Here is a 16,751-nt window from a genome sequence, read left to right as displayed (position 1 = left end):
ATTTTTTTTTGTCCAAACTTTTTTTAGCGCCCCCCCCCCCCCCCGCTCAATGTGCCCCAGGGTTTCGTAAATGTAAAAAATGTGCCGCGGCTCAAAAAACGTTGAAAATCACTGCTTTAAAGTAGGCTGGGCTGAATAGTGACTGGTAGTCATCCAGTCAAATTCCATGGTTGAAGGTAGACTTCAACATCAATCTCAGAGATTTATTCCAATTCCTTTAGAAAAATTCTGAGTTTACCCAAATTACCTCATCTTTCCACATATAGAAGTTTCTGGTCACTAAAAGCATTAAGTCTTTCCTCACCCTTAATTAAGGTTTAAATATAAATGTTTTCCTTAAGTGCATTGGTTTCAAATAAGTCACTTTGAGGATTTCATAATTATTGAGCAATTCAAACATGTTATATAATGTGATGCCTTGACTAGTACAATTTTGAAATTTTAAACAATTATTACTAGTATGTGTTTTTTTTCTTTGAATAAAGAAAATACCAGAAACATTATTCCTATATTGTGTAATGTGCTCCATTTTCTTGGTAGAAACTCTATAGATATAAACATGGATGTTTTCTTCCTGGATAAATTTCGACATTTTTCAAGGATGCATACAAACTAAATGATTCATAAAAGGTAGCAGGAGAAACAGAAATATAAATTCTAGCAACATAAATATCCTATTTGGGACAGGAAGATAAATATATTCAGCAGAAGATAAAGGTCATCAAAACAAATGATCTCATAATGAAATTGTTTGCCTCCTTCTATATTCAAAGGGTTTCAGTTTTGTACTAAAAATTTTACTATTAAATAGTGAATATAAATACAGAAAAGTATCAATTCTTGAAGGTACTGCAGAATAACTTCAGATTAAAATTTTGTTCAATTTTTATCATTTGACATTTTTGTCATTATTCAAGATTTTCATAGAAAATACTTCACACTCTTCCAAAAGTAGGCCATCTCAGAAATAAAAGAAACAACTATTAAAGGCATGTGGTGTACCAAAAGGTGTTATCAAATATCTATAAAATGAGAATGTTTAAATTGAAATAGTGATGCTGCAGTTGAATTTAAAATAATGACAAGTGAGCAGGATCACGATCTCCCTTTTCTTCTCAGTACTTCTGCCATAATTCACCCATTTCAACAGAACCAAATGGCCCTTTCAAGGAGTTAAAAGTTTAAGAGAACTATTTGGAATTTTATTGGCATGCACCCAACTATACAGATACTTCCGCTTATCATAGAACTAAGGATACTCCCACTTATCGTAACATCATCATCTGTAGACACAACAATTAAATTAGTCTTAAAATGTCACTGTGAAACTTTTTCATTAACAAATTTCTATAAATACCGTATCGCTTCAGAATCAAGAATATAAAATTTTTAATGTTTATTTATAATGCTCTTTTAGCAAAGGGCATAACAAGCCATATACAATTGATAAAGACAATAGTTAAACACTCTCCCACCCCACAATTTCAAGAGTCACAATTTACCCTATAAATTAATTAGAAAACAGCAACAGGAAAACATTAGTAAAATGTTAGAGCTTTAATCTGATATTTGCATTTTATTTTTGAAATAATTCTATATTCATTTTATTTATGGTTTCAAAAAAAAACCCACTGGAAAATATGAGTGACAAAAAAGGTTAATAAGCTGCAATGTATAATTTTTCAATCTTGTTTTGCTGCTGTTCTCATTTTAATTGTTAAATGAAAATTGAATTTTAATTATACTTTTTAAAGACATAAAGCAGAAACCCTGGAAAACTGAATTACTAACCTTTAGATTCTGACCAACAAGACTGTCAGCCAGAAAGCAAATAACAATAAATCATTTAAAAACCATCATCTTCCTGTATGTGTGTCAATTTGTTCTGAACAAAAAGGACAGAACAGACAAACAGCAGCAGGATTGAGTTATGTGACAGTACTGTTCCCCGAGCCCAGATGGAATATATTTCCTCATTGTCCTTTCGTACCATAATACTTAGTTTGAATAGTAATAATAAAAAGACAATATTTCCATTTCCCAATTCAGAGAAAGAACTGAGGAATTTTAGCTCCACTAGCTCTCTGGAGGAGTTCTGATTTAAAAAGATGACAAAAGGAGATTTGACTCTTACACACAAAATATAGTCAGAAAAGATTATTTTTCCTGGAATGAATTAGTCTGCAAAATTTTTTAAACTGAACCAAGGTCTTTCCCTCATATTTTTTGATATAGTAGGCTTGTATGAAGGACACATCCTTGGTAGCAGACATTGAACTAGTAAACAAGTTCCAGCCCTAACATTTTATTTCTTGAACAGTTAACCTAGGTGAGCTCCCTTGCATTTTCCTAATTTCTGGACCTCATTCCCAGTAATGTATCTTTTTTCCATTTTGAAGATGCTGATAAAGAAGAGTTAAGTGACTACTATAAAACACTACCCACAATTAAATATTTGAACTAACACTGCTATTCAGTTGCAGAATTCTCGTTTAAAAAAAAATCATACTAATTAAAACAAAATTAATGCTCATGTGAAACAAAATCACCTGGGATGTTTCTAGTACAAAGGCTATGCTTTTAATTTGTGGAAACTGAGAACATAGGATCAGAGAAACTAAAGAAAGACCATACATTTGAAAAGCTGTACTACAAATCAACAGTGTTATTATATGATTCTAGTCTTCTCCTAAGCTTGCAACAACTTTTTGTATGGCCACCTGAGATGATGAAAAAAATCCTAATAGGGAGCTCTACTGCTTACAATCAGTGGTGCCCACCAGCTGTTCAGTGGATTATACTGGAATACAGTAGGGCTTAATCATAACCAAGACTAATATGTAGCTATGTTCAGACACAAGTAACTTTCATTTAATTTTAACATTCATCAGTTGCTTATTTAATTGAAATGAATTATTTTCTTAGTGTCCTGCACTAGTTATTCTTGGCAAATTTTACCTCTCGGCAACTCTGGGGTTAACTCTATCTATCTATCTATCTATCTATCTATCTATCTATCTATCTATCTATCTATCTATCTATCTCTCACCTCATTTTGAACTGCCCATCTGCTCTGCATTGGATAGTTTAAAATGAATAAAATTATCAGACAGAAGCATACATGTTTTATTTGTGCCCAGTAATCCCAGAAAGTATGAGAATGAATATAAACACATTATTATAGCTGGATTTCTCATGAAGATTTAATCTAATGATTGGGATTATGGTTATAAAAGATTTGGAATAAGGAGAATATAACAGAAGTGTACAAAATTCTGTGGCAGCGTTGTGGAATTTTTAATAACACCCTCCCCTCCCAAAATACATATTTTTTTCTCTGTTCCACTCAAACAGAAAAATCTGAATATTCCTGAGTGGTTAATGTAATTCTGAAAGTGGATTATCAAAAATTGGAAGTACAGCGGTACCTCTACTTAAGAACTTCATTCTGTGACCAGGTTCTTAAGTAGAACCGTTCTTAAGTAGAAGCAGTTTTTCCCATAGGAATCAGTGTAAAAGCAAATAATGCATGCAAACCTACTAGGAAAGAAATAAAAGTTTGGAATTTGGGTGGGAGGAGGAGGAGGAAGGAGGAGGAGGAGAGTCACTGCCAAAGGAAGAAGGTGAGGTGAGAGGAATTTTAAAAATCCAACTGTAAGGCTTAAAAAAAAAGAGGAACTCTGAGGCGGCGAGGAGGAGCACGTGCCTCCCATATATCCGGCGGGAGGTTGCCTCCCATACACTGTGCCAGAGAGAAACCCAGGGAGGATGGCAGGAAACTGGCCAGGCCTTTGTGCCGCTCTCAAATTTTCTGGAAAATTTTTCCGGGTTTGGGTTTTTAAGTAGAAAATGGTTCTTAAGTAGAGGCAAAAAAATCTTGAACACCCAGTTCTTATCTAGAAAAGTTCTTAAGTAGAGGCATTCTTAAGTAGAGATATCACTGTAATTGTATATTCTGGATCTTGCCCAACTACTCTTCTATGGACAGTTCAGAGTGAGTCACTGACTACATAGACTACATCCCTCTGGGTTAAAGACATTTATTTTATTATCAAATTTAGAATATAATTTTAATTACTATATCTCAAAAAGAATATAGATCTATTATGACATTTGGTGCACCAGAACTTTAAAGCCACCTAATATCTACATGAAACGGTTAATGCTTTTTTATCCATATTATGGGCTTGTTGTGAAAGAATCAGACTTATAAAAAGGCATTATTAGTCCCTTGAGCAGTTCTTCAAGCCAATATAAACTAATTTATCATCTCACAAATTTCTGTGAATTATAGTACAGTTTAATAGTTAATTGGAGCACAGTCCTATAGACTTTATATATACATCCTGCTGTTGATGGGACAGTATCTTTTAAAGGCGGAGGAAGAGAGATGGTTTCAGGAAATGAAAAACATTGGGGATGGCATATAAATTGTCTTAAATGTTGCCTTAAATTAAAAATAAATGTTTGTTTAAACTCCCTCTACTTTACAATAATGTAAATGTAGAAAAGTCACTTTTGAACAGCCTATTTTTCCTTTTCCTAATATCCTATTGGCAAAGCTGAAGCTTAGGGATAAAACAGCCATCATGAACATGCTTAGCTGTGGGGACTGAGGATTTCCCAGATGTACCGCTAATTTCAACAGACCTTGCTGGTGTCTTGTATTAAAGACTTCCAAACATGAAGCAGATGTAACCAGGAGGCATACAAATTATGCAAGAACCCAAAGTGTCTGGAGCAATGCTTGAGAAGGCAATTTTCTTTCTTTCTGTTAAAAGAACTCAATTAACTATCACTGATTCTGTAAAAGCTAAGACAACCATTATTTCACTTACTAAGTAAAATATACTTTATTGCTTAAAAGTAACCTAATGTTTAAGTTGTCTTTTAATGACTGATAATAGTATTAGATTGTAGTAACTAAAACAAACAACATTTTATAAGACTTGAACTATTAGTGTCTCCCATGTGTCGTTTTATGGAAGATTTCATGTTTCATTTTAATGCGATATCCAATTAAAATCTCTGGAATGCAATTCAACCAGGTATGTCATATAGGTTTTGATGGAGTAATTTCTAGCTGTGATGAGAAGTAAACTCCAACAGCTGCCCACAAGCCCATATAAAATGTTTAGCGAAAGAAAATGTTAGAAATCTTAGGAAGATAGCATGGAAAGAAGAAGGCAAAAATAAAGTGTTAACCATCTGAATTATAAATGGCAAAAGGAGTGGCAAATGAAATCTACGCAGATAAATTCAGTTTTTACTGCAGTTTCTAGATTTATACACTTAGTCATCTCTCATCTAATTATGTAATATTTTCAATGTATAAATATGCATTTGGTGTCATCTTTGTATTTTTCAGAGTAGTTTCTGGTGAATGCAATAGTTCCAGTTCAATCAAAATCTTCTTTCTGGCACTGTGTACACAAAACTTTTTGTAAGTGGAGTTATTTATATTATTCACAGTCTAAATGAGTAAGATTATTTTAGATATAACATATTATTTCTTTAGTATCATAATACTGTTTTTACTTTATTGCAAATAACTTTATTTATTTATTGTAAATAACTTCTCTAAAATGATTTTTTAAATTTTAATATGAATGTACTGGCATTATATAATCTAGTAATTTGATTTAATAATTAGACAGCCAATATGAAGGACTGGAAGCAACAAAGTTCACATTTGTCCATATTCATGGGAACCAACTGGGTAAATTTGGGCCAGTTATTTTCCCTGAGCCCACTTCATGAGGGTGTTGCTCCTGAGATAAAAGGCAAGGAAATCCCCATGTAAATCTTAAGCTTTTAGAGGAAAGACAGAATAACAATCAGACAACTATAAAGATGGAAACCTTTTAATGAAATTCTTAAGGATCCATCAGGCTTTAAGGAATTGTACCAATAAAGGAGAGTACAGTGGTACCTCTACCTAAGAACACCTCTACTTATGAACTTTTCTAGATAAGAACCGGGTGTTCAAGATTTTTTTGCCTCTTCTCAAGAACCATTTTCCACTTACAAACCCGAGCCTCCGAAACTGTAACTGGAAAAGGCAGGGAGAAACCTCCGTGGGGCCTCTCTAGGAATCTCCTGGGAGGAAACAGGGCCGGAAAAGATGGGGAGAAGCCTCTGTGGGGCCTCTCTAGAAATCTCCTAGGAGGAAACAGGGCCTCCACCTTCCCTGTGGTTTCCCCAATCACACACATTATTTGCTTCTACATTGATTCCTATGGGAAAAATGGCTTCTTCTTTCAAACCTTTCTACTTAAGAACCTGGTCACGGAATGAATTAAGTTCGTAAGTAGAGGTACCACTGTATTTGTAGCTCAGGGTTTAAATGAGAAGTGCTTAGTGGTCTCTGACCTTGATTGATATCTTGCAGACATTTAATTACCTAACCTAGGTAACATCAGTATTAGCAGTGCCAGTTTGGATAATGAACATCTGCAAAACAACAACAACCAAGCTCAGAGAGCACCAAGGTCCCCTCATTTAACAAATTGCGTTGGCCATTTTTTTGAACTGTTGAGCGTAATTGGAATTATGAGAGCATGTCAACAATCTTCTTGCAAACTAACTGCGATAAGGAGAACTGAACTGTTACTGAATAGGACCAATGAACATGTTTGTTTATGATAACAAGAGCAAAAAGCCTTTGTTTATACAATTGCAAAGAAATGAATTGAAGACACATATAATTCATTTACTACAAAACAGTTTCAATGTAGAAAATGGCTCCTATATTTCTGAAGAAGAAATTCTACTATTACCAAATGCAAAGAATACTCTAGCAAACGAAAAGAGTCTCATTAGACTGACAACATATTTAGTGGTTTAATTTTGGATTGGGATAACAAGAATGAGATTCAGGAATCTGTTTTACCAAAGTGAGTGATTTCGATCTAGTCACTTCCTTTTAGCTCAACCTATCTCACAAGGTTTTGTGCAAATAAAATAAAGGGAGATTCCTATATGCACACACTGAGCTCTTAAATCCAGAACATAAATGCAATAATAATTAAAGATAACATGTTGATATATAAAAAAAGAATATTTACATAAAACAATACCTGCAGTCTTCGATATATAACATATGCCCAAAAACTGCAACGCTGAGGTAAATCACCCATCTGAAAAAACAATTAAAATTTGGAATTGAATTCCAAACTATTACTGATTGATTACTTTACTAATTGTAAATTTTTTAGGGCAAAAAATACCTGGTAAATTTCCTGGAGACTATGAACAGCTGGAGGAAAGTATAAATTTGACAATTGTTCCGTTTCATCTGCATCAATGTAATCAGCAGAAGTAGCAAGAATGTAACAGAAACTTGGAGGAAGCTGATTAGCAGAAATGTGCTGAAAATAATAAAAAGTCATTTAATAAATGGATGTTCAGTACTAAATTAATTTAGCCTTTCTAAATAAGTGAGAAGAGTCATGAATTGTTTTATTGCTGTTGTGAGCCGCCCCGAGTCTATGGAGAGGGGCGGCATACAAATCTAATAAATAAATAATAAATAAATAAATTATAGAGACAATTAGCAGACAAAAACTCCAATGTCAATCATCTTGCAAAATCAGAAATATTTCATGTACGCTTTCTTCTGAGTATGACACAAATGAATATAGCTAAGCACAAAGCAACAAATCGTAGAAATTGCTTTTGCTATAATACTGGCCAAATGGGATTCTAATATTTTCATTTATTCACATACTTTGTCATTTAGAATATTAAACATGAGGGTGAAACCAACAATAAATATTTTATTGCCCCTTGTATCAATATTAGTACTTTTTATGTTGCACAAGGCATGATTCCTGACAGAATGCAGAAGTGGGTGTTGTGCAGATGGGCGGAATGATTGGAAAGAGCTTTCAAAGAAAGATTGATTTATGAAGGGCCAGAAAACGGGTTTACGCTACATTAATCCAATTCAGCTTTGGTGGTGAATTCCCCACAGCAGTAACCCGGGGCTGGGGCTTCACCAACTTTATGCTGGTGAAGGAACATTTTTGGGTTTCTCCCATGCTGTTCAGAACACAGCTAGCATACTAACAATAGGAAGGGAAACATAGCAGTGACAGAATGACAGTTTTGGAAGGACTGCACCCACAGGGACAGGATGGAACCCCTTAAACGTGTATGTCTTCCACTGCTAAGAGAGGAGAACAACGCCTGGTACCTTAACTTTTGCACCAAATTGAACCATACCTCTGCCTGTTCCATTATTCAATTCCTGCATGACTTCTTTAAATTTTACACAAAGAGCATAAACATCAACATATTTTAATCTGGGGTTTAATATTCTCTAAAGTCCCTCCCACACTGAAGTTATAATTAAGTAGGAACCTTAAATAATAGAGGGAGAAAGAGGGGGGGAAGAAGAGAAGGAGAGAGAGAGGAAGAGGGGGGAGAGAAAGAGGTTGAAATTATTTCCTAAGAGGCACAGAAAAATCTCCTTGCAAATTGAATATGCAAAATCTATGCAACATTGATCTTATCTACTTCTACAAAACAAGCAACAGTTAAAATATGGTTATTTCTATGCTATATTTGAGAAAAATTGATTTCAGTATTAACTACAAGAATATTCTAGTTTGCCCAGTGAAGGGCCACTCGTCTTACCTCCTACCAGTGCGCCCTCCAAGGCCGTCACGGTGCATGATTTGGCTTCTGCGCATATGTAGCAAACGAAATCTCATACGAGGACATTGACTTGAGCGAGATTTTGGCAATTTTTGCTGATATTTTTGCTTCTGCACATGCACAGAAGCAAAGAATTGGCAAAAGTTACAAATCTCGCTCGTGCGAGCGTCCTCACATAACATTTTGCTTGCTACACATGCGCAGAAGCCAAATCTCACACGGGGCATGTCAGGAGCGTGCAGCTGCAAACGCATCCCGGAATTTCCTACCGCAAAGGAGCACTTGAGTGCACCAACTGCTGCCCACTACTGAGTTTGCCTTAATATCATTTTGAATTTGCTTTTGTAGCAGAAAATGCATCTTCCATGCTAGAATATACTTAGCTATCTTTCTCTCTCAAACTGCAATAGTTATAAATCAGTACAACAAAACCTCAGAATCTCATTATTGTCAAATTTTACACAACAACGAACTATGATAATTACTGCAAATTTTGTATAAATTTTATTTACTTCATATTATCCAATTTTTACAGCTAACAGCACTGTTTTAGCATGCATATTCTATTATAGAAGTTTATCTCCTTCATATATAATCTTCAAATCAGCTCTGATTGTATATAAGATTGTGACTAAATAATGATGGTTGCTACTCTTTGAAGATTTTAAAATGAACCTAGGTTAAATCAAATTAATTTGGAACTTTGTATGTAATTATACTGAACATTTTATTTTTAATTTTCTTCAGGAATCTCAATTTTTAGGACACTTTGCTTTTAAATTTAAATACATTCTCATAGAACAAAGAATATAATATTTTTGTTACACATTACCCAATAACCTGGATCAATAATTCTTGGTGACATTATCTTAAGGGAGGAAAATACAATGTTTAAAGTGTAAATGAGGGAATTGAGAGAATAATTTATTAAGGGAATTTTATTTATATGATTATTTTGAAAGGAAAAAAACCAAGTTTAAAAGTATCTTACTGCTTTATTTCCTTGTCTTTTGCCGGGAACTTGAAGAGGTGATAATGGTGGCCATAGACTGTCAATCAGACTAAAAAGCCCTAAAGTTCTGTCAAAACAAGTAAGCAAAGGACAACTATGATAAAATCTATGTGAATATATACAATAAAAGTTTAATCATTAGAAACATACTATCAAAATAGTTTTTCTTATTTTTGCTGCATCTGCATTTTAAAATACTGCATCTGTATTTTAATTATTTTGAATTACAATGGAATCTTGTACTACTACTACCAGTAAAATAAATTTCATAATACATTGATACAGAAGCCATTCTAGATGGAATGCTATGTGTCTATGAGAATCCCAATATATGTAGAATTAAAATACAATGCAAAGCCTGTAATTTAAATATGAAAAACAGAAAAGATGTAAAATATGTTAAGTTATAAAGGAAGCAGTGGAAAATGCAAAACTAATCTGAAGAAAGTTTTACAGATAATCCAACATAACAAATTAATGATATGTTTAATTTTTTTAGGAATGATATCAAAGTAAAATTACTTTTGATATATGTCTTTTTTTTCCTGTGGTGCACATTGAAACCAAATACTGTATGCTAATTTCAATGAAATTATAACATCTACTGCCAGTAGAAACATTTTTATTTAAATTATTGTGTTTTTAGTTCTTTTCCTACACAAATAAAATGTATAGCACAAAAAACACAGAACATCTTACATGATAAAATTTAGCACACTGTTCTCTTTTTCTTCTTTTATTATAATCTCTCATTAGTCACCTTCTGTTAAACAGCTGTAAAGTATTCAGGTTAACATTGAGAAGAAAGGTAATCATGCATGAATCAGCACAATAACTGGAAAGGATGTCAGGAAACAAAGATATTGCTTTACATAGAATTAATCCAGTTGCTTTAGCAATGACTGTATGGCATTCTAATAATCCATTCTCAAAAACAGTAGAAAAATAATGAAGTGTACAATAGCAACAAGGGCCAAGGAATTCGTTCCATGGTAATAAAACTTTTCAACTTAAGAGCACAGTAATTTCCCCCCCTAACAATTAAGTACAATGTTATTCAAATTCATTGAGCTATGGTAGTAGGACTATAGGAGAATTGTTGGTTTTCTGGTGCCTCTCCACCTTAAGATGCAAAAAAACCTACTATGACGTTTCTTACCTTCCCCTGGTAACTCTTCGCAAAATTCTCAATCTAGAAACACAGCAGCATTTTCCTTCCCATTTTTTCCTATATTTTTCTATCTGTTGTGAAGAGGAACATAGAACAGGAAGCTGTATTTCACTAAATATTCCATAGATGTCCTGAACCAGCAGACATAACCTACACAGAGTATATAAATGTCATCTCATTAGCAACACACTATTTCTATACTTTGATCATTGGGGGGAAGAAATCTAGGAGAGAAATTTTACTTTTACTTTAAGACTTCGTAAATTCTAATGTAACTGGAATACTTAGCAACTGGTAATCAACAGCCGTATTAAGTATTTCAGTTTTTAAAAGGAGAATTACATAAGATATTTTCAGCAATCATTTACATGAATCTTGGCTACTATGGCCAATGACTAAAGATTTGGGAAATTGTAAAGTACAACACAATGTCACCTGTCAAATTGCCTTTCTGTGGTGTCAACTTTAAGAGAAGCAGCAAAAAGAGAATAATAAAGAATTTCTTACCTGAAAAATTCAATTAAACTGGACATAATACACTAGAAGTCTCCTATTCAATAGTATTTCTCATAGCTTATTTTGTAGATTTATGTTCTACTACCAATTTATTGTGAACATTAAAGCCACCAAAGAAATAATTTAAGCTAACTAAGGTTACCTGCAATGTAACCAATAAGCAGGTAAGATGCAAGTGTTGCTTATATTGCATGTAAGTCAGGTGAAGCTTAGGAGCAATAGAAATATTATCAGTAAGTAATTATTAATTACTTATTATTAATGATAATTGGGACCAAGGGGAAAGGCATTTATTGTGGTGACCAAATTTAATATTATATTAAATTTGGTCACCACAATAAATGCCTTTCCTCTTGGTCCCAATTATCACCAATGGATTCCAATGGATGGAAACTAATGATGAAGGTGAGAACCAATCTAGAACAACTGTAAGGAGAAATTTCCTGACAGTTACAGTTAGAACAATTAATCAGTGGAACAACTTGCCTCAAGAAATTGTGGATACTCCAACACTGGAAATGTTTAAGAAGAAATTGGACAAACATTTGTCGGAAATAATTTAGAGCTTCCTGCCTAAGCAGGGAGTTGGACTAAAAGACGATCACGATTCTTCCCTTCTATTATTCTGTTCTGTTATGAACACAGCTTAGAGCAGAGTCTACACTATTGCAGATGGAGATGATCTGGCTTCATGTTAGAAATGCATCTGACTTTGAAATATATTTAGGAAAACAATTAGATGCAAAGTGTAATTATCAAATTGATTGGCAGAAAGTAAATATGCTGATCAAATTTTTATGGTTTGAAATCTTTCAACTATTTTATTTATAATAAAAAAAATTAACAGGCTGTTATTTTTTAACATTTTAAAAATTTAATATATTGATATTCAGGCATCTAAATGGATGAAATGCTGCTCATGTAAGTGCTTCACTTATGACCATCTGCTTAATAATAGTTCAAGGTTAAAATAACCTCAGAAAAAGATATACAACCTGTCTTCACAATAATGTCACACCAGCTGCATATTCACAAATTGCAATTTAGGTGCTTGGTAACGAGCTCCCAGCTACAGTGTTCTGCAGTTGCGTGGCTATACTTTAGAACCTTTCCATACTGGGGAAAAATATCGCATGGGGAAATTGGATTTACTTACTGACTGCAATTTGCTTACTAACTGCAATGATTTACTTTATGACCATAAATCAATTTATGAATTGATTTAATTAATGAATTGATTTAAGTGCTTTTCACTTAAATCAATTCATAAATTTGCTTTTTAAACCGTTTTAGTGTATATAATTCATAAATAATCATTTGTAATTTCTTCTTTTTCTGTGAGCTCTTGCAGAGCTCAATTTGTAGTGGAGATACTTGAACTCATACATAATTCTTATTTATAATAATTACTACTTCCTAAATTGGCATATATCCGTTTCTCCATATGAGTGATCTCTACATATATTGGAACTTTGTCAGAATTCCCTCCTACGCAATCCTACAGCTGAAATATTTCCCCACACCCTCCAAAAAGGAAGAAATTTGAATAAATTAAAAAACCGTTCGTACAGAAGCAATTCATTAGTTCTAAGCAACTATTCTTTTTCTCAATTCCCCAAGGATTGGCTCCAGCAGGAATCCAAAAACTCACACGACTAAACCTTTGATCCTGATAACCAAACAAGATTGGATGTTGAAACATTATCCTGCGATAAGTATATCTGTCTTCATTTGTGAAAAGGCTATTTATATAGCCTGATGATGGTGAATGTGATTTCGCCGAAACGTCGCATAGACATGCAAAATATTACACAGGGCAAAACCCGAACTCAGAACAATCTACATACATATACCCGTGAAAATTTACGAAAACAAATATAGGTGAACATAAAGCAGGTGGAAAATTGTCCAGGGATAAAACTGATCTTCTCCACAATTACTATTTCAAAATCATATGCATATGCCGAAACACAAAAAGAGAGACTATTATAGGTGTAGTTGGGTGTGTAGTACATATAACTGAGGGTGTGAGAAAAGACAGGTAAACAAGACACTCAAGGCACATGGTTTACTGGGAGGAGCCAAGAGGCAGAGGCTATCTGAGATAAGGAAAATAGCATAGATTAGAATATTCCTACCTCCCTCTGACCTGATTTTCCTTGTAACAATAAATCTATGTGCCTATTGGAAGAAATTGTACAAGTAATGCTTGTGCATTATCACAGATTTCCTACATAAACATTTAAAATGAACATAGGGTACAGAGAATCTAAAACCAATAGTTAACAGTGAACACATGTGTGCAGGTAAATTTATTAGCCCTGCTGTCAAGCAAAGCCAAGCATTTAATATTGTGAGCGCCATACCATGTGCACTAATGAAACAAGTGGCAAAAAAGTAGGGGCAGTCAGGCACACCACAGGTTATGTGTTGGGCGTATGGGACACTTTGCTGCCAGCCAATCAGAGGAGCAAGAACTTTTCTTCTAGTTTGCATGGAACTTTCCTCTTGCTCTCTATGTGTTCACTAATTTGCACGGAGGATTTATTTATTTATTTATTTATTCGATTTCAATGCCTTCTCTCTTCTCTCTAGACTCAGGGCGGCTTACAACAAGTTAGCAATAGCACTTTTTTTTAACAGAGCCAGCATATTGCCCCCACAATCCGCGTCCTCATTTTACCCACCTTGGAAGGATGGAAGGCTGAGTCAACCTTGAGCCTGTGATGAGATCTGAACCGCTGACCTGCAGATTTAGCAGTCAGCTTTAGTGGCCTGCAGTACTGCACCCTACCCACCGCACCACCTCAGTTTCCAACCCTTCCTTTCTGTTTCCCTCCACTCTGAATAATACCACCATCTTCTCCCTCATTCCAGCGAGAGAGGAAAGTTGGAGATTCATCACCTTTGCTCTCTATGTGTCCACTAGTTTCCAACACTTCCCAAACCTTCCATTCTATTTCCCTCCCCCCTGAACAATTCCACCACCTGCTCCCTCATTCCAGCAAGAGGGGAAAGTTCATCCCTTTTGCTCCCACTGGGACCAGATGGATTACATCCCAAGGTTCTGAAGGAACTGGCAGACGAGATCTCAGAACCACCGAACTGTATCTTTCAAAGATCTTGAAGCACCGGGGAACTGCCAGAGGACTGGAAAAGAGCCGATGTAGTTCCTGTCTTCAAAAAAAGCGGGGGGGGGGGGGGGCAAATCCAGGAAACTACAGACCTATCAGTCTGACTTCAATACCAGGAAAGATTTTGGAAAAGATAATCAAGCAATGAATTAACAAACACCTAGAAGCAAACAAAATAATAACCAAAAGCCAACATGGATTTGTCAAAAACAGATCATGCCTGACTAATCTTATTGCATTCTTTGACAAAGTGACAAAATTAATGAACCAGAGGAATGCGGTTGACTTGGACTTCAGTAAGACATTTGACAAAGTATACCATAACTTACTACTAGATAAAGTAGAAAAATGTGGAATGGACAGCAACACCACCAGATGGATTCAAGACTGGCTACCAACTGCACTCAGCATGTAGCGCTCAATGGAACTGTATCTACATGGAGGAATGTATGCAGTAGAGTACCCCAAGGCTCTGTTTTAGGCCCAGTAGTCTTCAATATCTTCATCAATAACTTGGATGAAAGGATAGATGTAGAACTCATCAAATTTGCAGATGATGCAAACTGGCAGGAATAGCCAGATCACCAGAAGATAGTCTCAAGATACAGAAGGATCGTGACAGACTTGAACATTGGGCGCTATCAAAACAAAATAAAATTCAATGGTGAAAAAAGTAAGGTTCTACATTTAGGCAAGAAAAATAAAATGCACAGGTACATTATATGTGGTACCTTCCTCAACAGTAGTAACTGGGAGGGGGATCTTGGAGTTCTAGTGGACAACCATTTAAATATGAGCCAGCAGTGTGCAGCAGCTGGCTACATTAACAGAGGGATAGAATCAAGATCACACAAAGTGTTAATACCACTTTATAATGCCTTGGTAATACTGCATTCAGTTTTGGTATATATACCATTTTATAATACACTTAGAATACTGCATTCAGTTTGGGTCGCCTTTTTAGGTTTGCAAAAAGGATGTTGAGACACTAGAAAAAGTGCAGAGAAAAGCAACAAATTAGGGGACTGGAGGCTAAAACATGAAGAACATTTGCAGGAACTGGGTATGTCTAGTTTAATGAAAAGAAGGACCATGGGAGACATGATAGCAGTGTTCCAATATCTCAGGGGTTGTCACAAAGAAGAGGGAATCAACCTATTCTCCAAAACATCTGAGGATAGAACAAGAAGCAATGGGTGGAAACTAAACAAGGAGAGAAGTACTTAGAACTAAGGAGAAATTTACTGACAGTTAGAACAATTAATCAGTGGAACAGCTTGCATCCAGAAGTTGTGAATGTTCCAATACTAGAAGTTTTAAAGAAAAGGTTGGATAACCATTTGTCTGAAGCAGTGTAGGGTTTCCTGCTTAAACAGGGGGTTAGACTAGAAAATGTCCAAAGTCCCTTCCGACTCTGTTGTTGTTGTTGTTGTTGTTATGAAAAGAATAAATAAACCATTTCATATCTGGCATGCTAAACTAGGTCTCTTCTTAATATTTCAAGCTTGCAATAGGACGGTGGATTTTGATATGGAAGGCTATTTGTAACATGTAGATGTTCCTGGAGTATCAGAGGTAAATAGATGCAAGTGTATCAAGTACAGTGAGAAGTAATTCAGATAAAACAATAAAAATCCCATTTCAAAGCTTGGGAATATTCCATTAATTCCCTAAAAGAGCTGGAGGCAGGGGAGTGAGAAGGTGAGGCCAATTACTTTTCACTATTTTTTTAAGATTGTGTTGGCAATGCTTGTATTTATTCATTTCCCACTGTTTATATGGAAATGGTATCATGCCATCATACCCCCACCTAATTAGTCACCCTTCTTGGGAAAGATAGAAATTTACTTTTTTCATCAGTAATTATACACATATGCCCTGAAACTTGGAAATGAGGTTGGCGGGTTTGTTTTTTATGATTTACACTGTTCCAAAGGATTAAGGCTGAAATGTATTCTATAAAATAGACAGGGTTTTTTAATGCTTTTCTGAAGATATCAGTATAACAGAAAGACCCAAAAGGGGGGGTGGGGAAGTAACATTAGATATTTGTAATAACACTTTCGGACATAGTTCCCTCTAAGCTGAGCAATGAGCAATCGCTCACTTAAAAATCATCATCAACTCAGAGTTTTCCAAACCTGCCCAGAAGCCGAGAGGGAAAGAGTGAGAGGGAAGGAGAGAGAGAGGAAGAGAGGAAGAGAGAGAAACAGATAGAAAAAAGAGAGGAAGGAAGAGAGAAAGAAAAAGAATGGGA

At 34.9% G+C, this 16,751-nt stretch overlaps 1 protein-coding gene across 3 annotated transcripts in view; it reads right to left on the bottom strand.

Moving 5' to 3' along the window:
- The window catches only part of SPIDR (scaffold protein involved in DNA repair), a 198,365-nt gene that overhangs the window by 30,969 nt on the left and 150,645 nt on the right, over nucleotides 1–16,751 (bottom strand). For all 3 annotated transcript variants that reach the window (XM_070747729.1, XM_070747730.1, XM_070747731.1), the window contains exons 11-14: nucleotides 10,833–10,994; nucleotides 9,653–9,740; nucleotides 7,230–7,370; nucleotides 7,080–7,139 (exon numbers count right to left, since the gene is read on the bottom strand). In XM_070747729.1, coding sequence (XP_070603830.1) covers nucleotides 7,080–7,139; nucleotides 7,230–7,370; nucleotides 9,653–9,740; nucleotides 10,833–10,994 — 451 coding nt within the window. The remainder of the gene's footprint in view (nucleotides 1–7,079; nucleotides 7,140–7,229; nucleotides 7,371–9,652; nucleotides 9,741–10,832; nucleotides 10,995–16,751) is intronic.

Source organism: Erythrolamprus reginae, chromosome 3, assembly GCF_031021105.1.
Source record: "Erythrolamprus reginae isolate rEryReg1 chromosome 3, rEryReg1.hap1, whole genome shotgun sequence".
Classification (NCBI taxonomy): Eukaryota; Metazoa; Chordata; class Lepidosauria; order Squamata; family Dipsadidae; genus Erythrolamprus; species Erythrolamprus reginae.
Note: the sequence above shows the minus strand (reverse complement) of the source record. Positions and strands in the feature narration are given on the sequence as shown.